At 37.3% G+C, this 21,851-nt stretch overlaps 1 protein-coding gene across 1 annotated transcript; it reads right to left on the bottom strand.

Moving 5' to 3' along the window:
* Positions 1-3,077: 3,077 nt before the first annotated feature.
* LOC108753684 (protein Wnt-10a) lies at positions 3,078-19,811 on the bottom strand. The gene is made up of 4 exons (XM_018495509.1): positions 19,702-19,811; positions 12,236-12,489; positions 5,852-6,135; positions 3,078-4,034 (listed from the first exon to the last, which is right to left on the bottom strand). Exons 1-4 carry the CDS (start codon positions 19,809-19,811, stop codon positions 3,513-3,515), a joined length of 1,170 nt encoding a protein of 389 aa, XP_018351011.1. The 3' UTR covers positions 3,078-3,512.
* Positions 19,812-21,851: the final 2,040 nt, after the last annotated feature.

Below are 21,851 nucleotides of genomic sequence, written 5' to 3'. Positions count from 1 at the left end.
ACAGTGATCCAGTAATACCGACTTAATTAACTAACTGTCTATAACTCTAAGTAAGCCTATTAGCTCATTGATTTCACTCGCCAGACTGCCGTCCAACCATTTTACCGTTTCATTTTCTTCCCTTAGAAATCCATATTGTCTTCCTTCGTCATTATAAAGACCGTTTTAAGTCCTATCGAGAGGATTGTCTAGGTTGTATGGATAATCTTTGACCCTCTCTTCTTTTCTTATCTTTCTTTTCAGACTTTTCAAATTGCTTATCCGGATTGAGAGATATTTAATAAGTTTGCGATATTTAATAAGTTTGATGCTTTTCAACGTTTTCACTTATCTTTCGCAGACATCTTAATCTTTATTCATAGAATGCTTTATGTGAAAAGAAATAATTGTTTAATACTATTTGAGTTAATTTTACATTTATCGTTACAATAAATTAGAAAAATAAAATCTATAATCATGATTTTTTTTACTTATTTATAGTACTTAGTAAAAAAATAAAGGAATATTAAATATTATATATTTAGTTATTGTACGTATATTGTTATAAAATCTTTTTTCATTATTTCTTATTAATATCTATAAGAAAGAGAATTAATATTTTTAGATTATTTTCTTATATAATATTAATGATACAAAATGAATCTAAATAGTAGTTTTGTAAAAACAAATTTAATCACTCTTAACAGAGAAAGATCTAAAATTCTTTATACTTCGACGATTTTTCGTCGCGCATTAGTTTTAAAAAACACATTAGAAATGCGCACATAGAAGAAATGAGTAATGCGAGTTTGGTAATGAAGTAAATGAAAAAAAAAGAAATAAATAAGAGATAAGAAATTAATAAGAGGAAAATGTAAATAAGAAAAGCGATTAAGTCTATGTGTTTTAGACTTGTTCTTCGGATATAACTGGAAAAAGATCTCTTGTGGGGCGGCGCGCGCGCGATTAATGCGCTTTATCGCGATTTCTTCAGGAACGTCCTGGTCGTTGTCGTCAAAGGAAGCCGCTCATGGGACTGTGCAATTAATGCGGATGCGCGCCTTACCACTGTTTGCTTCGCGAGTGTTTCCTTGGATTTCGACATTTTATCGCGAACGTGTATCATTGCCATTTTGCTTACCAGTCATCAACTTATTAGCAGTGTGTTATGTGCGGAAGCTTATAAAAAAGTTTTATATCACCGGAAGCTTATAAAAAAGTAATTAACTTTCTTTTGCTCGTGAGAACAAAAATAACTTGATAATCTCCAGCTGTTTATAATAATCAATATTTAAATGTTAAAGTAATTGCGTTAATATGAATATTTATAACAAATCTCTTTTTTAGTATAGAAGAGAGATAAATTAAATTATATATATGATAACGTAATGAAAGAAATTGAGTAATGAAATGAAACAGATAATTGAATATACTATTATTATAGTAATACAAAATGAAGATGAAATTAAATATATCGCGGAAATTAATTATTATAGGAATTTATCATGCAGCTATCATCAATTATTGATTCTAATGAGCGATTTCTATGGGCGATCACGTATGAGTTACGCGAATAATTGTCTACCGCTTCGCTTACTTTTCATCGTTTCATACGAAATTAACATATTTTTTTATGTCTTGAACTATTTATACATATTTTTCATATTTTCTTCAGTTTGAATCCTTTATATTGGTTTTATATCGCTCTTTTGCCTCCACATTTTTTCCGCGTGACTCTATCGCTTGTTACAACACTAAATATAAAAAACCACTTATGATAAAATTATTATAGTGTTTCACGATATTGTTCATACCCTTATTCTTAATGTTTTGTAAAAAAAGAAACAATATACGTACGATATCAAAATGTTGCGCGAAATTAAATGATCAGAAATTTTATCTGATTAGAATATGATTGACAATTATAAGTATTTTCTGTAGGTACAAGAAAAAAATAATATATTAAATGTATTATTAAGTCAAATCATTAACTTTTAAAAGTTATTGAAGTAATCAGATATGAAATATGAACATTATAAAAGTAGCTGTTGAATATTTTTTCATTAATACAATTTTATCGATAGCTAATATCTATAAAATAGTATTTTTAATGTACTTTGACACTCCTTTGTTTTTTGTCATCACTTATTTAATAGCATGTCTTTATATGATACTTAATCTGTAATTAGATGACGTGCAGTAATATTGATGGTAGTAGTAGTGCGAGTATGTTGTCAGACAGAAGTATATAATTAGGAATGACGTGGTAAGACAATTAGCCTTGATTGTTAACTCCGCGGTTTAGATTAAAAGTGCTTTTTTTTTGTCTAAAAATAGAATTGGCACAGATCTTTCTGAGATTCTGATGCGTATTTATTTATAACAGTATAAATAAAAAAAGGGCTTGCGAATATTTCAATGATTCAAATGAAGCAATCAGCAAATACTAAAGATATTTCTAAAAATAAAAATATTATTTGGACTGTAATCGCTATAATAATTTGACAAGACATATGAAAAAGGATATGATAGAGGATATTGTTTGAAGGAACTCTCTTTATTGTACGCGTATTATTAAATTGTGTACAATCGTGTCCGCCAGGGCACGCCTTTCGTCTAATAATACTGTGCTGGAGGTCTTACAGTTCGTAAAAGTTATAAAATTAAATATTAAATAAAGCGTCGTTATAAATAAATTATGAGTTTACTTAACCTATGGATCATTTTATATTACTCATGCCATTACGGAATAGTTTGCGCAAGATCTGTCCTAATTCGATTGGACTTCTACAATTGATTCACGTTTCTTCGCTACTCAATCCAATCGTTTGCAAATGATTGGTAAGTCGAAGTATAATTTCCGTAATCGACGTTTAGTAAAGTACGATTTATGTCAGTCAGTTTTGCGTGGTTTTCCATCACATCAAGACTCGTTTACGAAATTCGAGATTGGACTCTTTATAATAATATACAAATTCGCATCAAAACTTTACTTTCTCATTGAGAAATAAGAATTAAGACAATTTCTCGAAACGCAATCAATGCGCGCTACTCTATCATAGAGATTGCATGATTTTGAAAGAACACAAATAAATAACGTGTCGACGAGTAAAAAATTGAGTTAGTTAATTGTATAATTATTATAATTATAATCGTATTTAAAGACTTGTTGGTCCTCGTGGAAAGGGATTTAATTTTATTAACAATGATTACCTTTCTACTACGTTCGCACAATTTCGAAATTAGTAGATAAATCCATTCCAATATCATGATAGTTCGAGAGAAGTGCCTGGTAATCCTGGTTCTAATAAGAACCATATTATTAATTCTATTTATGCGTCCCTTGATCGATTCTTGCGAACGAACAATCTCATTGCGCACACATCTTCGGCGAATCTTCGGAGCTAATTTCTTCTCTTATTGAATCGACAATGTAGTCTCGTTGGCGAAGGAAGAAAAAAACATTCGCGTCAATTTCCGTCAGTCTTAGACTTCCGTCTTTTGTTTTTCGTTTTGTTATGTTTTTCGTCATCTTATTTGCAAACCGTAATCCACTCTTCCACCGTGCAATTCTGACATTGTACAAAGCAGCACCAGTGAAATTTGCATTTGCATCGCTCCGTTCGCCGTTGTCGTACCATATTGTAGCCTCTACCGCAACATAGATCAGAGCATCCATCTCCGCCGGTGCTGGTCTTGTTACATCTGCGACCAGCGGTGCCAGGAATGTCAAGCATCGGATCCTGCTCGCAGAAATTCGGTGATCTCTGGTAATAATAGAGCTGATTGGGGAGATCCCGAAGTTTCCTCTTGCGGCCGCCCCCGCGACGTTTCTTCTGCTTCTGCTTTTGCCTCCGTCGCGACCCTCGAATCCTGTTCGACGGTATCACACTGCCCAGATTGCTTTGCGTTACCAATACAGCGTTTCTGAAACGATTCTTCAGGACTTTGCCGATTACTCGGAATTCCGGAACGATTTTCCAGCAAGTTTTCAGTTCACATGACCCGGACATGCCGTGGCACTTGCAGCGTATCTGCATGTTGTTTGCTAATGCCTGCAATTATGTTAAATTGTGAATAATTAGTCATTACATAAAATGGGATCAGAATTAAGAATTTGATAATCAGTATTTTTATTTTTCATCCAATGTGAATAAAGAGCATTAATTACATAGGATATTAATTATGTAAAATACTTCTATATAAATATGTAAATTCAAATTTGTTTAGTAATTCAAATTTTTTACTAATTCACATTTTTTCAAAAAAGATCATTTATTATCATTATTAGGTTTACAAAATAATTATTTTAATATCTCATATCTTTTTAATGGACTTTTCTAAAAACTTCTGTATTTTCTATCTCAATTACTTATTATTCAGAAATTCTACATCTTTGTTGAATAAAATCCAAATCAATTTCAAATTAGTTTAAGAATCTATGAAAAAAAAACCGCGGCCAATCACACTGAACTTGGAGAACATTTTGTATATTGACTGTTCTGAATGATGAAGCTGCGCTAAAAAGTTGCTTTCACGTCGGTTGACTTTGTACAAAACGGTCAATCGACTTTTTCATTTGCGTCTGACACGGTCGGGATCTCTTTTTCGTGTAGGGCCTTCGATACAGCGGACAAGGCAGGCGGAATCGAATCCTTCTCTCAAATTGCGATATCCGCGATGCCGCTGTTGTAACGTTGGCTGAAAAACGCCGGTTCTAACACGCTGTACAAACAGATACGAGTCGTTCGGATGTGTGGGGTGTGCAGAGTGGTCAAGAGGGTAAGAGAGGAGAGGGAAGAGAGGAGGGCCCAGTTTCTTTTAAACAAAGAGGTGTCGCGTACAAAACAGTTAATGAGTCTACGGCTGGGTGGTCCAGCCTGAGGCTTCGTCTTAATAACGTCGAGGCGAGAGAGCGAGCGTGGAGAGGTCCATGAAGGAGAGAAGAGTCTTTCTCTCTTCCTTTTCCTCTTTCTTTCTCTTTCTCTCTCTTTCAGTTTGCTTCTATTCGTTCTTCTTTCTTTCTGGCTCCTTTTTCGTTCTTTTATCGCAGTGATGGGAGAGAAGGAAGGAGACCGTATCGCTAAAAAGTAAAAGCCGGAGGAAAGACAGAACAATGAAGAAAGGACGAAGAGAAGCGAATCGCGCGCAAGATAATTTGAAGCTCTCTCACGGACCTACGCATGACGGCGTGCGCGCTACATTATTCGCGGACGGACGCGGCACGCGATTGCGAATTCGCTTCCTCTCGGGATTCCCCGCCGACCATTTAACGGTACATTTCTTGCGCGCGCCTGCTTTAAGATGGCGCATCATTTATCGTGGGATATTATGTGTGTGTATATATATATATATATATATATAAGAAGACTGTTATAAAAAGATGATAATCTCGTTGTAATAATACACTTATATGTTAAAATGTAGCTCAGCTTTCTCCGTCAATATATGATCGTTCAATGTTTACAAGCATGTAGCTTATTTACAAAACGAGTAATATTCTAGACAGAATATCGCCGGAAGCGAAATTTTATGAGAGCGAAAGACATGAATAGAAAGTTAAACCAAGAAACTGAATAGTTATAATAATTAGCAATATTTTTTAATTGCGTAATCTGAATAATAGAAGATGCATATCATTTAAAGACTATATAAGAGAACATTAATTTATTACATAATATTCTTTAAATCAAAATATATATTTTTAGTTGTATTTTTCTCTCTAATACACTTTAACACGTTGCAATATCGAAATGTAAGATTAAAAAAATTTACATTTAGATTATATTTCTTCTTTTTCAAGTTTGTCATTAATGTAAATATGCTCATATCCGGAGTTTAACGATGTGGAAATTGGGAAAGTAATGCTTACCAAACGACCGGCTTGATTATTGTGTAGATTCACAGTAGACTGTATGTCGCCGGCTTTCTCTCGCGTGTCTAGGAACTGCCTCGAGAATTCCATGCCGTATTCGAGGTTGTGAGAGCAACCACCCCACTTAAATGTGATGTCTCTGGTCGTCGTCGGCGGATTATCCATATAGTGCAAGGGATCGCAGCTGCAAGAAAGCAGGCGGCCCATGCTGCAGGCACGAGCCACGTTATGAGCCACGCCAGCTGCCGAAATCGCGTAGGCGAATGCCGTCTCTCTATAGCCTGTAACAGAATGTGATCGATAGTTAGCCACTGTATTTTGCTCCATTCTTATTTTGCTAAAACTATCAAAAAATAAATCATCCCTTCCATGATTTATCTTATTTAAATTAATGTATGAGGTATCGCATTTTTTTCACATTAGTTCTTTGCATCTTTTGGTACATTTCTTAGACAAAAATTTGAAGATTTAAATAGTTTTCTCATTAAACGATTGCCGATTTAGAAATGTCTTATTGATTAAATTTTAGGATGGTAAATGGGTAATAGGTCGATTTAGTTTATCATGTTATGTTGATCTTTTGGTATGATAGAGCCAACGCTGTGATATAATAAAATTGGGATCATTAGATATCTGTAAGTAATTGTTCAAGATAAGATGCATTGAAGTATCGGAAAGACACTCGTATCTCAGTTGTCTCCGTTAGCAAATTGCTGATCGTCGTCAATGACACCGTCGAACACGACATGGATAATATACGCAAGGCTACGATATCGCTCTCTCCTCTTGGGGATAAAGGCAGAGATCATGAAACAGCGGGACACCGGGGAAGTCGAGCTTCCGTAGAAGGAACTTCGGTAGCGAGTTCGGGACAGAACGAAACGATGGGCCGACAGACAGACAGCCATCAGGCGCAGTTCAGAGGTAGATTATTCAGCCGTCCGTCAAAACAAAGTGCGGCCATCAGCAGCGGCGGCCGGCGGGCATCCACTGTCCGCATGTATAAACGATCTCGCGACGGGGTGCCTGAAGCAATGCGATGCCAAACTCCGTCCTCGCGAGAAGTCTGCGAACAAATCGCGATTTCTCGCCTGATTCTACGCAGAAATTGTGAACTGCCGCGAGATATTGTCTAACTTTAGCAACAACAACATAATAGCTTGGAGATGTCTGACTTTTTTAACTTTCATTGTTTGGTTAGAATTTTCAATATTTGACAACATATTTTTCATTACGATGTAAATTTTTGTAATTTTATCACTTTTGAATCTTTTAATTAAATATTTTAAAATATGTTATAAATTTATATGCGCGTATTCTCGGAGTATTTGAAGAGGACGAAGACATGAACGAATCAATAAAATGGAAGTTAGTGTTTCGAAAAAAGAGTTAGTTATTGGTTCACTGTAATAAGTAATGCGATGTCGGATGTGGTTTTTCTGTGAGCCCTTCAAGGTCCCCCAGAATCTCCGAGACATCTTTCAGACTCGATTGACAGACGATCATTCGCGAAACTGCTTTGGTGGCTGTTCAACTTACAAACGATACGACGCACAACTATCTTTAAATTACAGGCATATAGGAATATAGAATAATTTTTTTTCTCATGATTACATTATCTTTTTTCATTGCATTGATATATTCCGAACTTGTTTGGACAATTTTAAAATATTCATATTAATATTAAAAGTTATAAAAGAAGTTAGAAATTAATATTAACGAACTAAAAATTTAAATAAAGACGTTTAACTTTTTATCAGTATTTTTATATTCTAATTCGCGAATGGATAAATTGTAGAAATTAAGTGAAAGAAGGTATATTAAGCAGTTATACAGAAATTACATGAAATATTTATTTTAATTGTGTAAATTCTACTTGTGTTTGAATGGCATAACAGAATATCATATAATAGAAGTTAAAGCATTTAGTATTTAAACTAATAAAATAGAACTCTGGTTTTTTTTTTGGTTACTATTGTATTGATATAAACTACGAATATGAATGACAATGAAAGATTTTTTTCAGTCATTGTCAACTGTTACTAGATTATCCGACGAAATAGATCTATTGAATCCAATTGGATCGTTGTTCAATGTAGAAGGCAATCGGACAGCTGGCAGCTGATTACGTCGTTCTTCGTCAACAATGTTAAAAAAGACTTCTTCGTGAAATCCGAAGATCGTCACCGACTAAAGCATTTCTTCGAGATTCCCCAGACTGATAGGAATGTCGGGGTTGAGAACCAGGGTGGGTCTACTAGTTTTCAACGGATACCATCGAACTCGATATCGCGATTTGATGCCCAGAATGCTAGTTTTGGTGCCGAGAATAGCACGTCTCTGGGTGGAATGAGATGGAATGAGGGGGAGGGGGGGGCCTTTTATGTGATCTTACAGTGGAAGAGGTGGTTCGAAGCTTCTGCTATATACGGGTATTGGCAGCAACTGTTTTATAATGCAGATAGCTACTGTGCCGCGAGATCGTTGTTTCTCGACAGTGAGAGGAACGGAGGGAGCGTGTAATAAATCCTCCGCGGGTAGTTGTACGTCTCTCCTCTTACCGGACAGTAGTGGAGAACCCAAAGTGGAAGATAGGGAAGAATCCCGAGGAACGCGCGGCGATCTCTGCTTCCTTCGTTTCTCGTCGCAGCAGTCTTGGTGCAGCGACGTAGTGACGAATGGTACACAGGCCTTGCGCTACTCCCACGTGTCAGATCCAAATCGTTATTTAGATAACTCAATAGATAGTGCTCGAGGGAGGTCTTGCGAAGACATGCGTATCTTTTGAATGCAATTAATCCGAAGACAGAGATATCAAATAGATTCTACAGATATCAAGTTTGTTCAATTAACTTTTCTTTCCGTCGTATCTCTCCTATTTTTTAACTATTGCCAATGTAATACCATCTAGATGTTCTAGAGATAAATGAAGTATTTACAATATATTTTAGAATTACTTATATAAGATATTGAGAGAAGATTGTTTTAAGCTTGCAACTATTGCTGTACGCTTCATAAAATATATAGAGAAGTTAAATAATTGAAGGTTCCCGCTATTTTGTTATTGCTATTCGTTAATATTTTATCGTGATATATAAGTCAATTAATACAAAAAATGTTTATATTTTTGTGAACTGCCGCATGATTATTAATTATTACAAACTATATTGTTGTGAAGCTGTCATGAAGCTGTCATGTAAATAATATTGGTTAAATTGCTATTTAGATGACTTAGGCCCGGTTGCACCAATGTTACTTTAATTTTAAGCGAGGTTTAAAACTCTCTTTATTTCTGTCTCTTTTCGGTTTTAAAACGAGATAGAAAGAGTTTTAAGTCTCGCTTAAAGTTAAAGTAAGGTTGGTGCAACCGGGCCTTAATAAACAATACGCTAGATAGACTTGTATAAGAATGCTAGTGTCCTTTGTGCTTAAAGTACGAAAATAAATTCAAAAGTAAGAGTTGTTCGTTTAATTAATGACATTATTTTCTTTGATTCAAGAAAAGAGTACTATTTATTTATTACTTCCACGGATTACTTGACGGCTCTTTAATTAATGTAGAAGAAGGAAAATTGATTTGTTGACTTATGGGCGATTTCTGATCTTTGATTTAATGACGTATTTTATCATGTACGAGCTCAATTTATGGAATCTCTCGACGTTAGAATTCAAAAAGAGCGATCTGAGTTAGTGATCTTAGAAATGGAAAAAAGAGTCTTCATTTTGATGTTTCCATATTTATATCTATAAATCCAGTTTTCGTAAAGCATCGTGTCAGTATGGGGAACGCGACAGCCGGTCCGGTCTTCTTGTGTGGGCCCTACGCTGCGGAGCGGTCGAAGATCGGTTCCGTGTACTTTTCATAATACATTAAGTCGTTTTGCTGAAGTCCGACGAAATCGTAACGATAGGCGAGAGAAGCCAGGATTGAAGGGCAGGGGGGGGGAGGGGAGACAGGGTAGCGTTGAGAGCAAAGAGAGGGCAAGAGAACCGTGTCCGAGTGACTTGAGCTATGAACGGCTCTTCTCGAGACCCGAGGCCCAAATTTGACACGGTGGATTTCTCAAACGATCGCAGACCATCTCTCCACCTGGCCACCGATATCTCAAAAAGGGACAGTGGTTGTTAGTCGCGCTTGCTGAGGTATAAGCTTCTCGGAAGCTATTGCCCTCTGACTCGAGAACCAAAATCTAATAATGGCTGATCGGTTGTTGCCAATGTTACGGATAATCAGCGAATCGCGAATCTTTTACACATCTTTGGTGTAAAAGTGCGAATACGAGGAAGTTTTTGTGCGTGAACATTCGCGAGTGATGCAGCTTTGTACAATGAAGGACATTGCGTCTTTTACGACGTAAAGATCAAATGTTTAACTAGTAACTTTATCTAACATAATTTGCTTGTTTTAACTTTCCATTTTTTAAATATTTTACGACAAACCAAAGAGAATTAACATAATGGAAACTAAGATGGTTTACCGAGCTATTTCGCGATACGCGAGACAAAGGATTGTACTTGTAAAAGAGTAAGCTTCGTCTTGTTAGAATTCTGATCGGACGGGCAGCTTTACATAACTCTCGAAAAAGTCGTGGAATCGACACCTTCTCCTGTCTCGCGAGCAAGAAAAGGCGTACCGATCCACGGAGGCAGATAACGAGGGGCCGGTTGGGAGAAACGGGCCCCCGGGTCTGCGGACGAGCTTAAGCTTTCAGGTCAGGTGTGCCCGATGTCGCGCTCTCGCGCATTCGTCCGACACGATATATGTTTCCTCTTGCGGCGCACGTACACGCCACGACGAATTTATATGTCACACCGGAATAGGCCGACCGTGGGGGCAGGGTCTTCTTATGGAATTGGGACAGGTTTTTCGGGGGTCTGCCGCGGGTAGGTTACGCCGTGCGCTTTGATTTAAGGAAACGCGTCGTCTCGCCTCGCATCGTCTACACCGTCCCGTCAACGACGTCGTAAAAGATTCCACTTTGTACCCTTCAAGGAACTTGTACGTGGCGATTATATACGATGAGAAATCGCCTAGAACTTTTGTAGATTTGCCAAATACCACATCATGGAATTTTTCGATTAATAATATTTAATCGTCTAACGTGTTCTATGCAATTTGTACACAGAAAAAAAGGAGTCTAGTAATAACTATCAAATAAGTGAAATAATTTCAATTAAATGTTTCATCAGTAAAATAAAAAATAATTTTATTTACCTAAATACTTAATAAATGTTATCAAATACAATAATATAATCATTAATAATTGCTAAATATTTAGAAAAATAGTTATTTTTGATTATATTAATCGAACCCGATTAAAATTATTTCATTCAATTTGGTAGCTATTAACAGACTTTTCTTTTAGTATATTGTACGTCTCGAATATACGCGTGTAAAGTTTTTATTTTTCATATCTATATTATGTTACTAGATGATCATATCTATATTTTATATTTTCTAAATAACAAAATGTTTTATTATAACAAGTGTAGTCAATATATTTTTGTAATAATTTCTTTATAGGCCAAACGAATTTACATTTTTTCTGTATTATTTGTTATATAGAATGGATCAACTTCGTTTATAGTATTCTTTTAAAAATTACTTAGAATATTTATCTTTGAAATTATACTCTTGCGGGGAAATTACTAATGTTAGCATTATAAAAATTTTTAATTGCATACTATTTTTATACATAATTCTAGTAGTTTATTTTACTTTCTTAATGGAGTCTTATATTTCATTTATTTGTATTTATAGTGCGAACCGAGATTAATTTAATGATTCAGGAAACATTAATACGTCATTAATGGGAAGGTAGATTATTAATTACGAATTCAGATCCGATCAGATAATTTCGCTCGTTAATTCTTAGTGGAGCGTCGAGTGGCTTGACACTCGGTGCGATTGACTTGCGGATCTGTAGATCTGGGTTTCGATCTCATATACGCGATTTTTCGCGTTTAAGGAGGAAAATGGCTTCTGGTAATTATTAAAGAAGTCATCAGCGCCGTAAAGTCAACCAGGGGATAATATGAATATGAAAAGTGTTAATAATTAAATGATGAATATTATAAATTGGGCAATTAAGAATCGGCGTTGTAAGTAACTAAAATCGTTATAGTCCTATAATATATTTCAGCAATCTCTCTCTCTCTCTCTCTCTCTCTCTCTCTCTCTCTGTCTCTCTTAGAGCAAATCAGTAACGTTATTAATTTACTTGAAATATATTATGTGACTATAACGATTTTAGTCACTTAAGCGCACCACTTACAGCGCCGATTCCTAATTGCCCAATTTACTCATCATTTAATTATTATTATTATAAGGAATTTTTTTTACTTTTGTAATTATATACGAAAAGTATTTTTAGTATATACCTCGTTTAAGAAGGACGCTGCTCTGTTGAGTTCTGCTGCTAGGTGTGAGCGACGAACAGTTCCACCTGTGCCACATGAACTGATTTTGACATTCGGTTATGGCTATTTGTAATCCTTTGATCGCGGTTACGGTGACATCGGGATTTCTATGGCAAAGCTCGCGTTGATCCTTCGTCAGTCCTGGAATACCATTACAAACGACAGCGCTGCCACTCACCCAATCATCCACTGAGTTGCTCATTAGGCAAGTTGCGCTGAAAAAGATAACAAAGTAATAATTGGCGCGTGGATAATTGTTGATTTCTTCGATTGCCTTAAGCGATTATCATTAAGGTACTAAGGCCATGTGATAATTAAATACGCAAAATTAGACAAAATTTTTTTTTTAAATTAAGATTAGAGCTGGAAAATATATGACGAATAAACACATCTTCTTCCACTTTTACGATTAATACAGAAATAGTACAATGTGCAATTCGATAATATGGCTATGTTATTTTAAAGTTATCTATTTGAAAACAAAATTAATGTCATATTACGTGCAATCAATTTTAGTTCTATTTTAATCGCAAGTTCTGAATGGTGAAGCTATATAATTTTTCCATCATCATTAGAGACATTATCATTTTATTTTATTTTTGAAACGTTGTTCTTTCGATGATTACCAAATGGAAGTGCAAATATGTATAAAAACGCAATTAACATCTTCGTGTCTTTCCTGGAAAATTTTGCAGAAGAAATAATGTATGTTATACATTATGTCATATATTTGATTTGTCATAAATTTTTGCGAAATTTTAATGATTCTTTAATTAAGTTAAAATATATACATATGCATACAAAAAAGGTATATCTTTGTAGAAATTAACAAGAATGAAAGTGTGTGATAAGCTACAAGTATTTCCCGCCAAGTTACAACTCGCATCATAGTCTTTTACTCTTTTCATTGCCGTTACTTCTCTTTTCAGTTGCGAACGTACATATTAGTTTAGCGTATGTCGAGTGTAATTAGTGACGACGTGCGGAAGCAGGGAAGCAGCCGGTCAAGCTCGCCACCTGGTTAAACTCGCGAAACTGATTATCGTTGAGTTCTTCGCTGATAACGGTGTGCAAGCAATTACACTGGATAATCATCGGTATTGAGATACTAGAAAACATCGATGTTTTATGATGAACATGAATAGAGAGAATACTTAGACTCTCTTCTTAAATGAACTCGGTTTAATCCTTTTGATTACTCATAAAATTTTATTTCTACTTGTAACAGATCTTAAAAAATAACAATATTATTTTCTAAAATCTTTCTTTTTATTCAATACCTTACACTGTAAAAACAAAAATAAAATGTTAATTTTAACTTAAAGATGTATAGTGGACTTAACATAAAAATGTTAATTTTAACATTTTTGCACGTCTCAGAAAATCCACTATACGTATATTTAAGTTAAAATTAACACTTCATTTTTGCAGTGTATTTGTATTAATGGTGATAGATTTTAGCAAACCTATTTAGTCAGCGATTAAATGGATACAGCTGTACTGATGTTTGTTTTAAACAGCGATTTCTAAATTTCACACTCGGAATGTTAATGGAAATGCTTGTGCGGAGGTATTGAATATCGAGAGTTGGTCCGGCTTGCTTCTTCGAATCTGTAAGGTGCAGTACTAATCGCGGCAGTCTGGAGCAGGTTTTACGGTCGCGCGCGGGTACTTTCGCGCACGCGTGCACCGCACGCGAGCGTCCGTTTTCCTTCAATTTTACGAGGCCGAGGTCAAGAGGTGCGAACGTTTTTAAAGAGTCGATAAAACCGTTTCTATCTTGCCGTCTGTTTCTGCCATCGTGCTCCTCGAAGAAGAGATGGCAGAAGGAAAGGCCCATACATTTGGCTCCTCCGGTTCACCCTCCGTCCCATCCCCCGCTCGGTCGCGATAACGGCATCCATCTCTTGGAAGAGAAGCTCTTAAAACGCTATCTTAAGCGACGGCTGCTGCCTAATGGCCGCGTATTACGGCGTACCGGGTGTTAATTAATTTTGAGGTGAAAAAAAGAAACGGCAGAAGCGAGCGTGCGTGTTCTATACATGGTCAGGATCGCGTGTATTCGAGAGCGTGCGTCAATTCGTTGAGAGAGAGAGAGAGAGAGAGAGAGAGAGAGAGAGAGAGAGAGAGCGAGAGAGGAGGGTTGTTCCTTTGCTTCATTGGTCGTTATAAGACCAGAATCTTCGTTTCCTGTTACCGCGTGCTTTACCAAAAGCATACACCGTTAGAATTTTTACCACAGCATTTTTTATTGTCTGGCGAACATATTTACAGTTAGTAAATAATAAGCCATAAACTGAAATCTTTTATCGAATTCTGCCGGATTAACCTACCGCTCTCTTGCGCTGCGTTTTGTGTGGAGATTGGCTTGATCCCTTTTTGACAATTTTGAAGTTTTATAAATCCCAATATATTTTAAAGTCTTTAGACTATTTTTTAAATAAAAAGAATTATGAAGAATATGTACTTTAAGTATTTTTGTAAATATTAAAGCACAAAAATTATTATAAAATGATTCTATTTTGTTTTACAGTAATTTCTTTATAGCAATCTGTTCTCAGAAGTATAAACAGAACAAATTAAATGGCAAATTCGGAATTCTCTCGTAAAACATACAGTAGAATAACTAAATAATTATCCACGCAGAATAGTTTGATGAAAATTAACATAAATTATTAAAACCTGAACATATGATCAAAGTTCTCTATCGATCATTGGAACTCGCAAGATTGGCCAGCAGCGCGAAAAGATCGCCTTCCTCACGATCATTAATCTGCTCGTAGCGTTTCGAAATAGTTTATTTTTTCCTTGGAGGGGTCCTCGGTGGAGCCGTAGGGTTCTGCAGGATGTCATGGGCGGGTGCAAGGCTCTTCGTGGGTCGTTTGGTTATCTGCGGGTACAAATTAGCGGACGAGCTTCTTCTAAAGTAAAAGCTGTGTATAGCACCCGCGTGAACGAAGAAAGAGGAGCAAGACGAAGAAGTCGGCGACAGCGAATTCAAGGAGGATAGAGGAAGGAGAGGACACGGGGAGAATGGGCATTAATAAGAAGAAAAGGTAAAAAGGTCCTGATACTTCGTAGTGTGGGAAAGAACGATGTAGAAGAGGGAGGGGAGTTTTAGGGTCGCGGAGGTTATTGAGAGCTCCCATTACCGGTACACCGTTGCACCGCTGCTATCTTTCGCGCTATTGATGATCTACCGAAAGCAGATTAATGATCTTAACTCTCCCAACAAATTACGGAAGACACCGCGTACCTGCAGAGGAAGTTGGATTGTATCAAGAGATTCCTTTCGCTACCTCTCGTCTCGGCTTCCCCGCTCGTACATGCGTCTCACTTCGCGAATAAGAAACGAGCTGGATACATAAGGCAATTATTCTACCGAACCTTTTAAAACAATCGTTTTGTTGAACCGCAAATCTTCGTTTATTAATCAGCATAATTATTATCAAATTTATATTACTACGCAGATTATGAATACTCGGTAGATTTTTTAATCCATCGAGAACAATCTTTTCGAATTAAAAAATGAATGATGAATGTTCGTTATATATAGAGTTTTTTGCAAGAACTTCTCGTTACGTTTATAGGTATAAAAAAATAAACTTTAAATAATATTTTTCATATTTCAATAAAACTACCATAAAATTGCAATTAAAAGGATAAAGATTCTTAGAAAGATAATTTTTTATATAAAATTATAAATCATAATTGTAAAGTATTAAGATATAACTAATCGTTTATTTATTTAACAACGCACAGCACGTTGTGTGTTGTTAATTCTTATGGACCGAGTCTGCGATTATTTCGTCGCAGTACCGATTAAAGAATGAGACGTTAAATAAATAAGAGATCATTTATTTTATGAAATATCGAGTTTTCAATTAAGAGTTGCGTGTGTTTAAAGTTGCATTTAAAGGCTGAAGTAATAATTAAAACGCAGTAAGATCGATTTATTGCACAAACAATCAGCGATGCGCTTTTACCAGCGACCGTTATAGTTTCACTTCGTTCTTCAGGTGCTCGATCTCGGGTGCTCTGGGAATCCGCTGGGCAAATCGCAGACGAGATACGCGAGCGCGTGTCCCGCATTTTTGCAATAATCTAAGGGGTCGCAGAAGAATCCAAGATGGCGACATGCACGTGTTTTATTTAATCCCTCCTTCCCTTTTCGTCTTGCTCGTGGAGATGAGAGAGGAACACGGCACGGAATTTCGCGTCTAATGGGATATACTCAGTGGAAAGAGAGAACTCGCCTTTTTTCATGATCCGACCCGCGAGAATACCTGCGGTAGATATCGTGGTGCCTCGCTCTTCTCTCGATCTTATGAGAGTAAATCGATTTCGCGGCGAGTACATTGTCAGGAATGCGATAGGCCGCGAATTACGTTCTGCAGATGGTATCTAGCGGTGTAAGTTATGGCGACCTGTAACTTAGCGATAAAACTGGATTCTCATCTAGTTCGTCAATTACTAGCGATCTCATAGGGCACTCGTGTTAAATCTCCATTTGTTTAATAAACATTCAGGATTCCGCTATTTCCTTTTCGATATAATATGAATTTCTTGAAAATGATATCGCTTGAAACCGCGAGTGATTTAACCGCGAATTATCATTTAAATTGTCGCATATCTAGACTTTCTTACAATAGTTTCTTTAATTTTTAATTATACTTCACTAAAAACTAATATAGTCGTAACAGATTTTTATAAATTGATTACATTTAATGTATAGAGTCATATTATAATTTAAGTATTACTTTATACTAATTGTCTAATTAATTAGTTAATTAATTAATGAATTGTGTTTACATTAATATCTGTCATAAAAAATCTAATATATTAGAGGTTGTCATACTATATTTTTATCTCAATAAAACTAGAAAATATTTTGAAGTTTGCTGGATTTTTAATGTATACACACATATATATGTACATAATAAATTTTATTAGTAAGATTTGAAATTAGGTTTAGCATATTAAATTGTTTCATTACACATTTTCTTGTTATTTTTATTTGTGATATAAATTCACATTGTGCAAAAATATACGCATTGCGACGTAATCAGAGAAAGCCGCGTACACGCGTGTTAAAACGTTAATGACGCGAACCAGTTTATTGACTATTATATCATCAGAACCGTAATTCAATGCCGTCCTGCAAGTCCGGCTCGCATAAGTGCGTATATGTGAACATATATGTACGTGGATCTACTCACACACGTGAATGCACGTTCTGTTCCCGGATGCTAGGCATAATTATTTACAAGAAGCTGCATGGGTCTCAGAGAAGAGGCTATTGAAGCCGTCACCATTGACGAAGAATCGTTCGTGTGTATATATTTTGAGAACCTGCAGGGAATCATTGGCGATTATCTACTACGACATCACATCCTGAACATTAACAAACGAGGAATGTATCACGAAACTCCACGATTATAAAATTAATTACTTGGCACGATTATACGCGTGATACCGGATTTTATGATTATAGCGTTTGTAATTGAAAGTTTTACTAAGCGGTGATCTTGTTGTTTATCAACGTAACGACTTTATAACGAGAATCTTGAGTGTATAAAGTTATTGGCTATGTTTACATCATTATCTTAGGCCGTGACTTATACAATAGGTGTCTTTGTTTATCCCGTAGATTAAACAAAGCACCTATCGTATAGGTCGCAGACTAAACGCACGATGTAAACGTAGTCAATGAGAAAGAACATTATCACGGCAATATATGTTATTAATGTAAAATATACACCAACAAGTTCGCTCTAAATCAGTCAACATTTCTTAGCTAATAATTTTATCTAAACTTATGTGTACCATTTTGATTTTTCCATTTGACTTGAGATTAGCTGCTATTCTTGAAATAGTTACAAAACTTTTTAATAAATTGTATAATAAATTGTATTTTTATGTACATTTGTACGTCTCTGTCTAAAGTCGCAATCTACGTTTCAATCTGCAAGTTGCCTGAGAATCGTCGTCGTTTCATCGGTACGCTTTTCGCAAAAAAAAAAAATTCGTTCAGGACGGTCCTGGTGCACAAGGCGCGATTAGTATTACGGAGAGCTATAATAAAGATCGCAGCGGGATTCATTCTTCGTGATGCGAAGCTTGGTTGGAACGGTCTATTTGCACTTCGTCATTGTGCGCCTCTATGGAACCGTCGATACGACCGCCGGGTCGAAGAAGCGCACCCCATTGACGGATTCTTTCCGCAGAGACAGAGAGAGAGAGAGAGAGAGAGAGAGAGAGAGAGAGAGAGAGAGAGAGAGAGAGAGAGAGTCAAGAGAAGAGGTGCATCAGGAAGATGCACTGTGAAAAAAAGAGGGCGAAGAAGCTGGCCGTGCTACCGCGCTCGTAAATTTTTCTTGGCGAGATTAGACACGGCGAGCCCGTTGCTCGTTGCAGCTTCTCCTCGGTTGTCCTGTGGACATTGTCGTATATTTTCCATCGCAGAGTGGACAACGTGCATTTCGTGAGCGAGTTCGCGATTTGTAGCGCTCCGTCACAACGGACGGACAAAGCGGGCGAGAGTGACGTTTTGACGTCTGCATTATGGTGCATCGCGGCGCATCAGAGTATCGTGTGGACCAAAGTACGAGACAGAACAGACACTCCGGAAGAGTATTTTCACACGCTCAAGTGCGAAGTGAAAGAGGAGAAAGAAGATGAAGAGAACGAGAGAAGGATATACGTCGAGGATATACGTAGAGACACGCGCGCGTGAATTACTAGTCAATCACGAAGGGCGGATAAGGTGCTTGAGCGAAAATAGATTGGCGATGTTACAGCGAACAACGAATATATAACGAACACGTTAATCAATTAAGTTTAAGAATGGCACATATTTCGATAGTTATTTTGCAAATGTGATACGTACAAAAACATTTTGTATTTTAATCTAAAAAAATATATGATATACGAAATCAAATCTTTTATACGAAAGATAGTGTATATTAAGACAATATTTCATATGATTTTTTCTATCTTTAAATGGAATTAAAAGATATCTTCTAAAAACTATTTTATCTATTTCCGTGGATATCAATGACATGATAAAATATCAATGATTTTTATAAACGATGCATTTAGTAAACCTATGATATATTACTCTGATAATTATAATTATATAATGTAATAATTACAAGAACGATCATGTTTAAAGTTCTTTTTAATTTGAGCAATATTTAAGTTGAGCAATAACTTACATGGGATGAAATAATAAATAAAAGAACTAAAATAAGTATGTAAATTTCTGCCTCTCTTTAAAGATAATAACGATATGAAATTGAAATGTATACTTATATATATTATGATTTTTATCGCTGGCATTAATGTTCCTATAAGTGGTATTTTAAAGACATTAGAAAAAATTCAAAAGTTTTGATCCTCAATCGTTAGATCATAGAGATACTCACCGGCGATGCTCGAAAAGAATTAGCAGCAGAGCGACGGTGGGACCGATCCTGGTAGCGATCCTGGATGGCGGTCCTTCGTATGCACGTCCTGTAGCACGAGATGGAGGCATCCTGTCATCGCCCCGAGGACGTCTTCTCTTCTTTGGCGGTTTGCCCACTTTAAAAGAGTTGAGTGCGACCCTTCGTCCAGGGTTGCACACCCCTAGCACCCGAACGGAAGAACCCTTCGTTCGAGATGATGCTGAAGCTGCTCCCGTTCTTTATCTCCCTTCCTCTCTTCGTTTTCCTCGCTCTTTTCCTCTCACTCTCTCCGCATTCGCCTTTCTCTTTCTCTCCTTGTATTCTCCGGTCCCTCTCCTACTCTTCTCGCCGCGGTGCCTGTGATCACCAGCCTGGCACGCGTCGAGAACTCCTCCTCGCCCCGGGCACCGGCGCTTCTCCTTTGACGTTCCGTACGATTCGAGAGCTCCCAGTTTTGCTGCTTCGAGGGTGCGTTTCGAAAACTACCCCGAGACAATGTTCCGCGGCGATCGAGCGATTCATTGAGCGTATACTCGTCTCGATTCTGGCTCTCGTCGCAATTTATTGCGTCGGCTCGCTTGCTAGCTGGATGAGATTCGTTCTCGATGTGATATTCACTTTCGCTATCCTTTGATGAATCACTTACGTGTAAATTCCTATTGGAATGGTCTTCGTTACATTTATCAAGAGTGATAAAAAGAGTAAAAATTTTCGAAGCGATTTTGCCGAATCTTATTAAATACACTTATCTTTGGAGGACAAATACTGTCGAGGTATATGGTGAGGTCACTGTCACTATAGTCTTTGTTGCACCGGCTTTATTCTTTATGTCTTTGGCATTTTTTTCGGTGCTGAATGAGTACTCCAACATAGTTTGCCTTTGAATAAATTTCCTTTATCCAAATTGCACATCGAAGTCGTAGATTACGATACCCTTCTCGGTAAAATCTATCCGAAGATCGAATAACATTCTGTCGTTCTTTCACCCTCTGGATATGTTAATCCTGTCTCTTCCTCCCTTTCTTTCGTTGGTAACGAGATTCAGGCAAGTTGGTCGATTTTTCGATGTGTTGGGCAGAAGAAGAGAGAAGGGCTTGATGACTTACTCGATACTTCCGGTGTATGTGCGCTCGCGGCGAAGTGTCAAGCTCAAATAAAAGAAAAGTCGCCCTCCGGATTCTCCTACTCCTCCCACACACGGACCATCACAATCTCCCCCTTCCCTGTCTCACGGTTACAGGTCCTCTTCTTCTTTCTCCTCAACCACCGCCTCTTCTTCCACTGTGGTTTCCTCTGCCTCTCTCCCTCGTAACCGCGCCTATCTCTCGCTTTGCTCGTGCAAACAGTCAAATAGCAAACTTCCCGCGATCGTCACGCTTGGTGCGACGGTGACGACAGAGCCAGGCGAGGCTTTGAGGATTGCGGAAGACGAAAAAGTGGAGGGTCGGATAGGAGGGGGAGGAAAAGAAGAGAATTCGTTTCGTGAAGAATTCTAGGAGTAGAGGTGTTAATGCGTTTGATCGGATCGCATTTGCGGGGTGAAAAGATTCATGTCGACAGAAGGGTAAGATCAAAGAGTAGACTGTTTGTCGAAAAGCTGCAGATGAGATAGAGTCGAATAGAGTAAGAAATTTTGAACATCTGGGAGCACAATGGAATTGAACCGATTGTGGTGCTCGAGACAAACTGCCCGATCAAGGAAGACGCGAGAAGGTCACGCACTGTTATCCCCGTACTCTCTTCTCCTACGTTCGCTGACACCGACACCACGCTACTGTAAAGCCGGAGAGATAAACAGAATCTGGATGATTCCGCCTCTGTTCAAGACCGACGAGGAGCTGTCAGAGAGATCGCTCTGTCTATGATGAACTCGGTGCGCAGTGCGCGGCTACGGGGACCCTCCTCGCCCTCCTATAGGGAGAGAAAGGAGAGATAGGGAGCAGTATAGGCACGAAGGAACCAACTACCCCCCCACCATAGCCACCACCATCCGGACACGACCACCACCACCATCGGCCACCACCCCGAGATTCGATATGAGAGATGAAGAAGGACGAACAAAACCTAGACAAGGATGACGTGACAACGAGAACTGTGATAGAAAGAGAGAAATAACTCAGCGCGCGCGA

This window comes from Trachymyrmex septentrionalis, unplaced genomic scaffold (genome assembly GCF_001594115.1).
Source record: "Trachymyrmex septentrionalis isolate Tsep2-gDNA-1 unplaced genomic scaffold, Tsep1.0 scaffold70, whole genome shotgun sequence".
Classification (NCBI taxonomy): domain Eukaryota; kingdom Metazoa; phylum Arthropoda; class Insecta; order Hymenoptera; family Formicidae; genus Trachymyrmex; species Trachymyrmex septentrionalis.
The sequence above is the reverse complement of the archived record's forward strand: the minus strand, read 5'-3'. Positions and strand labels throughout refer to the sequence as shown.

Bases quoted from the DNA above. Each gene is read 5' to 3' on its own strand.
- LOC108753684 (XM_018495509.1), bottom strand. From the start codon at position 19,811: ATGCCTCCATCTCGTGCTACAGGACGTGCATACGAAGGACCGCCATCC. The intron at 12,490-19,701 runs GTGAGTATCTCT...TATCTTTTTCAG, and splicing joins ATTCTTTTCGAGCATCGCCG to CGCAACTTGCCTAATGAGCA. The intron at 6,136-12,235 runs GTATATACTAAA...ATTCTGTTACAG, and splicing joins CAGCGTCCTTCTTAAACGAG to GCTATAGAGAGACGGCATTC.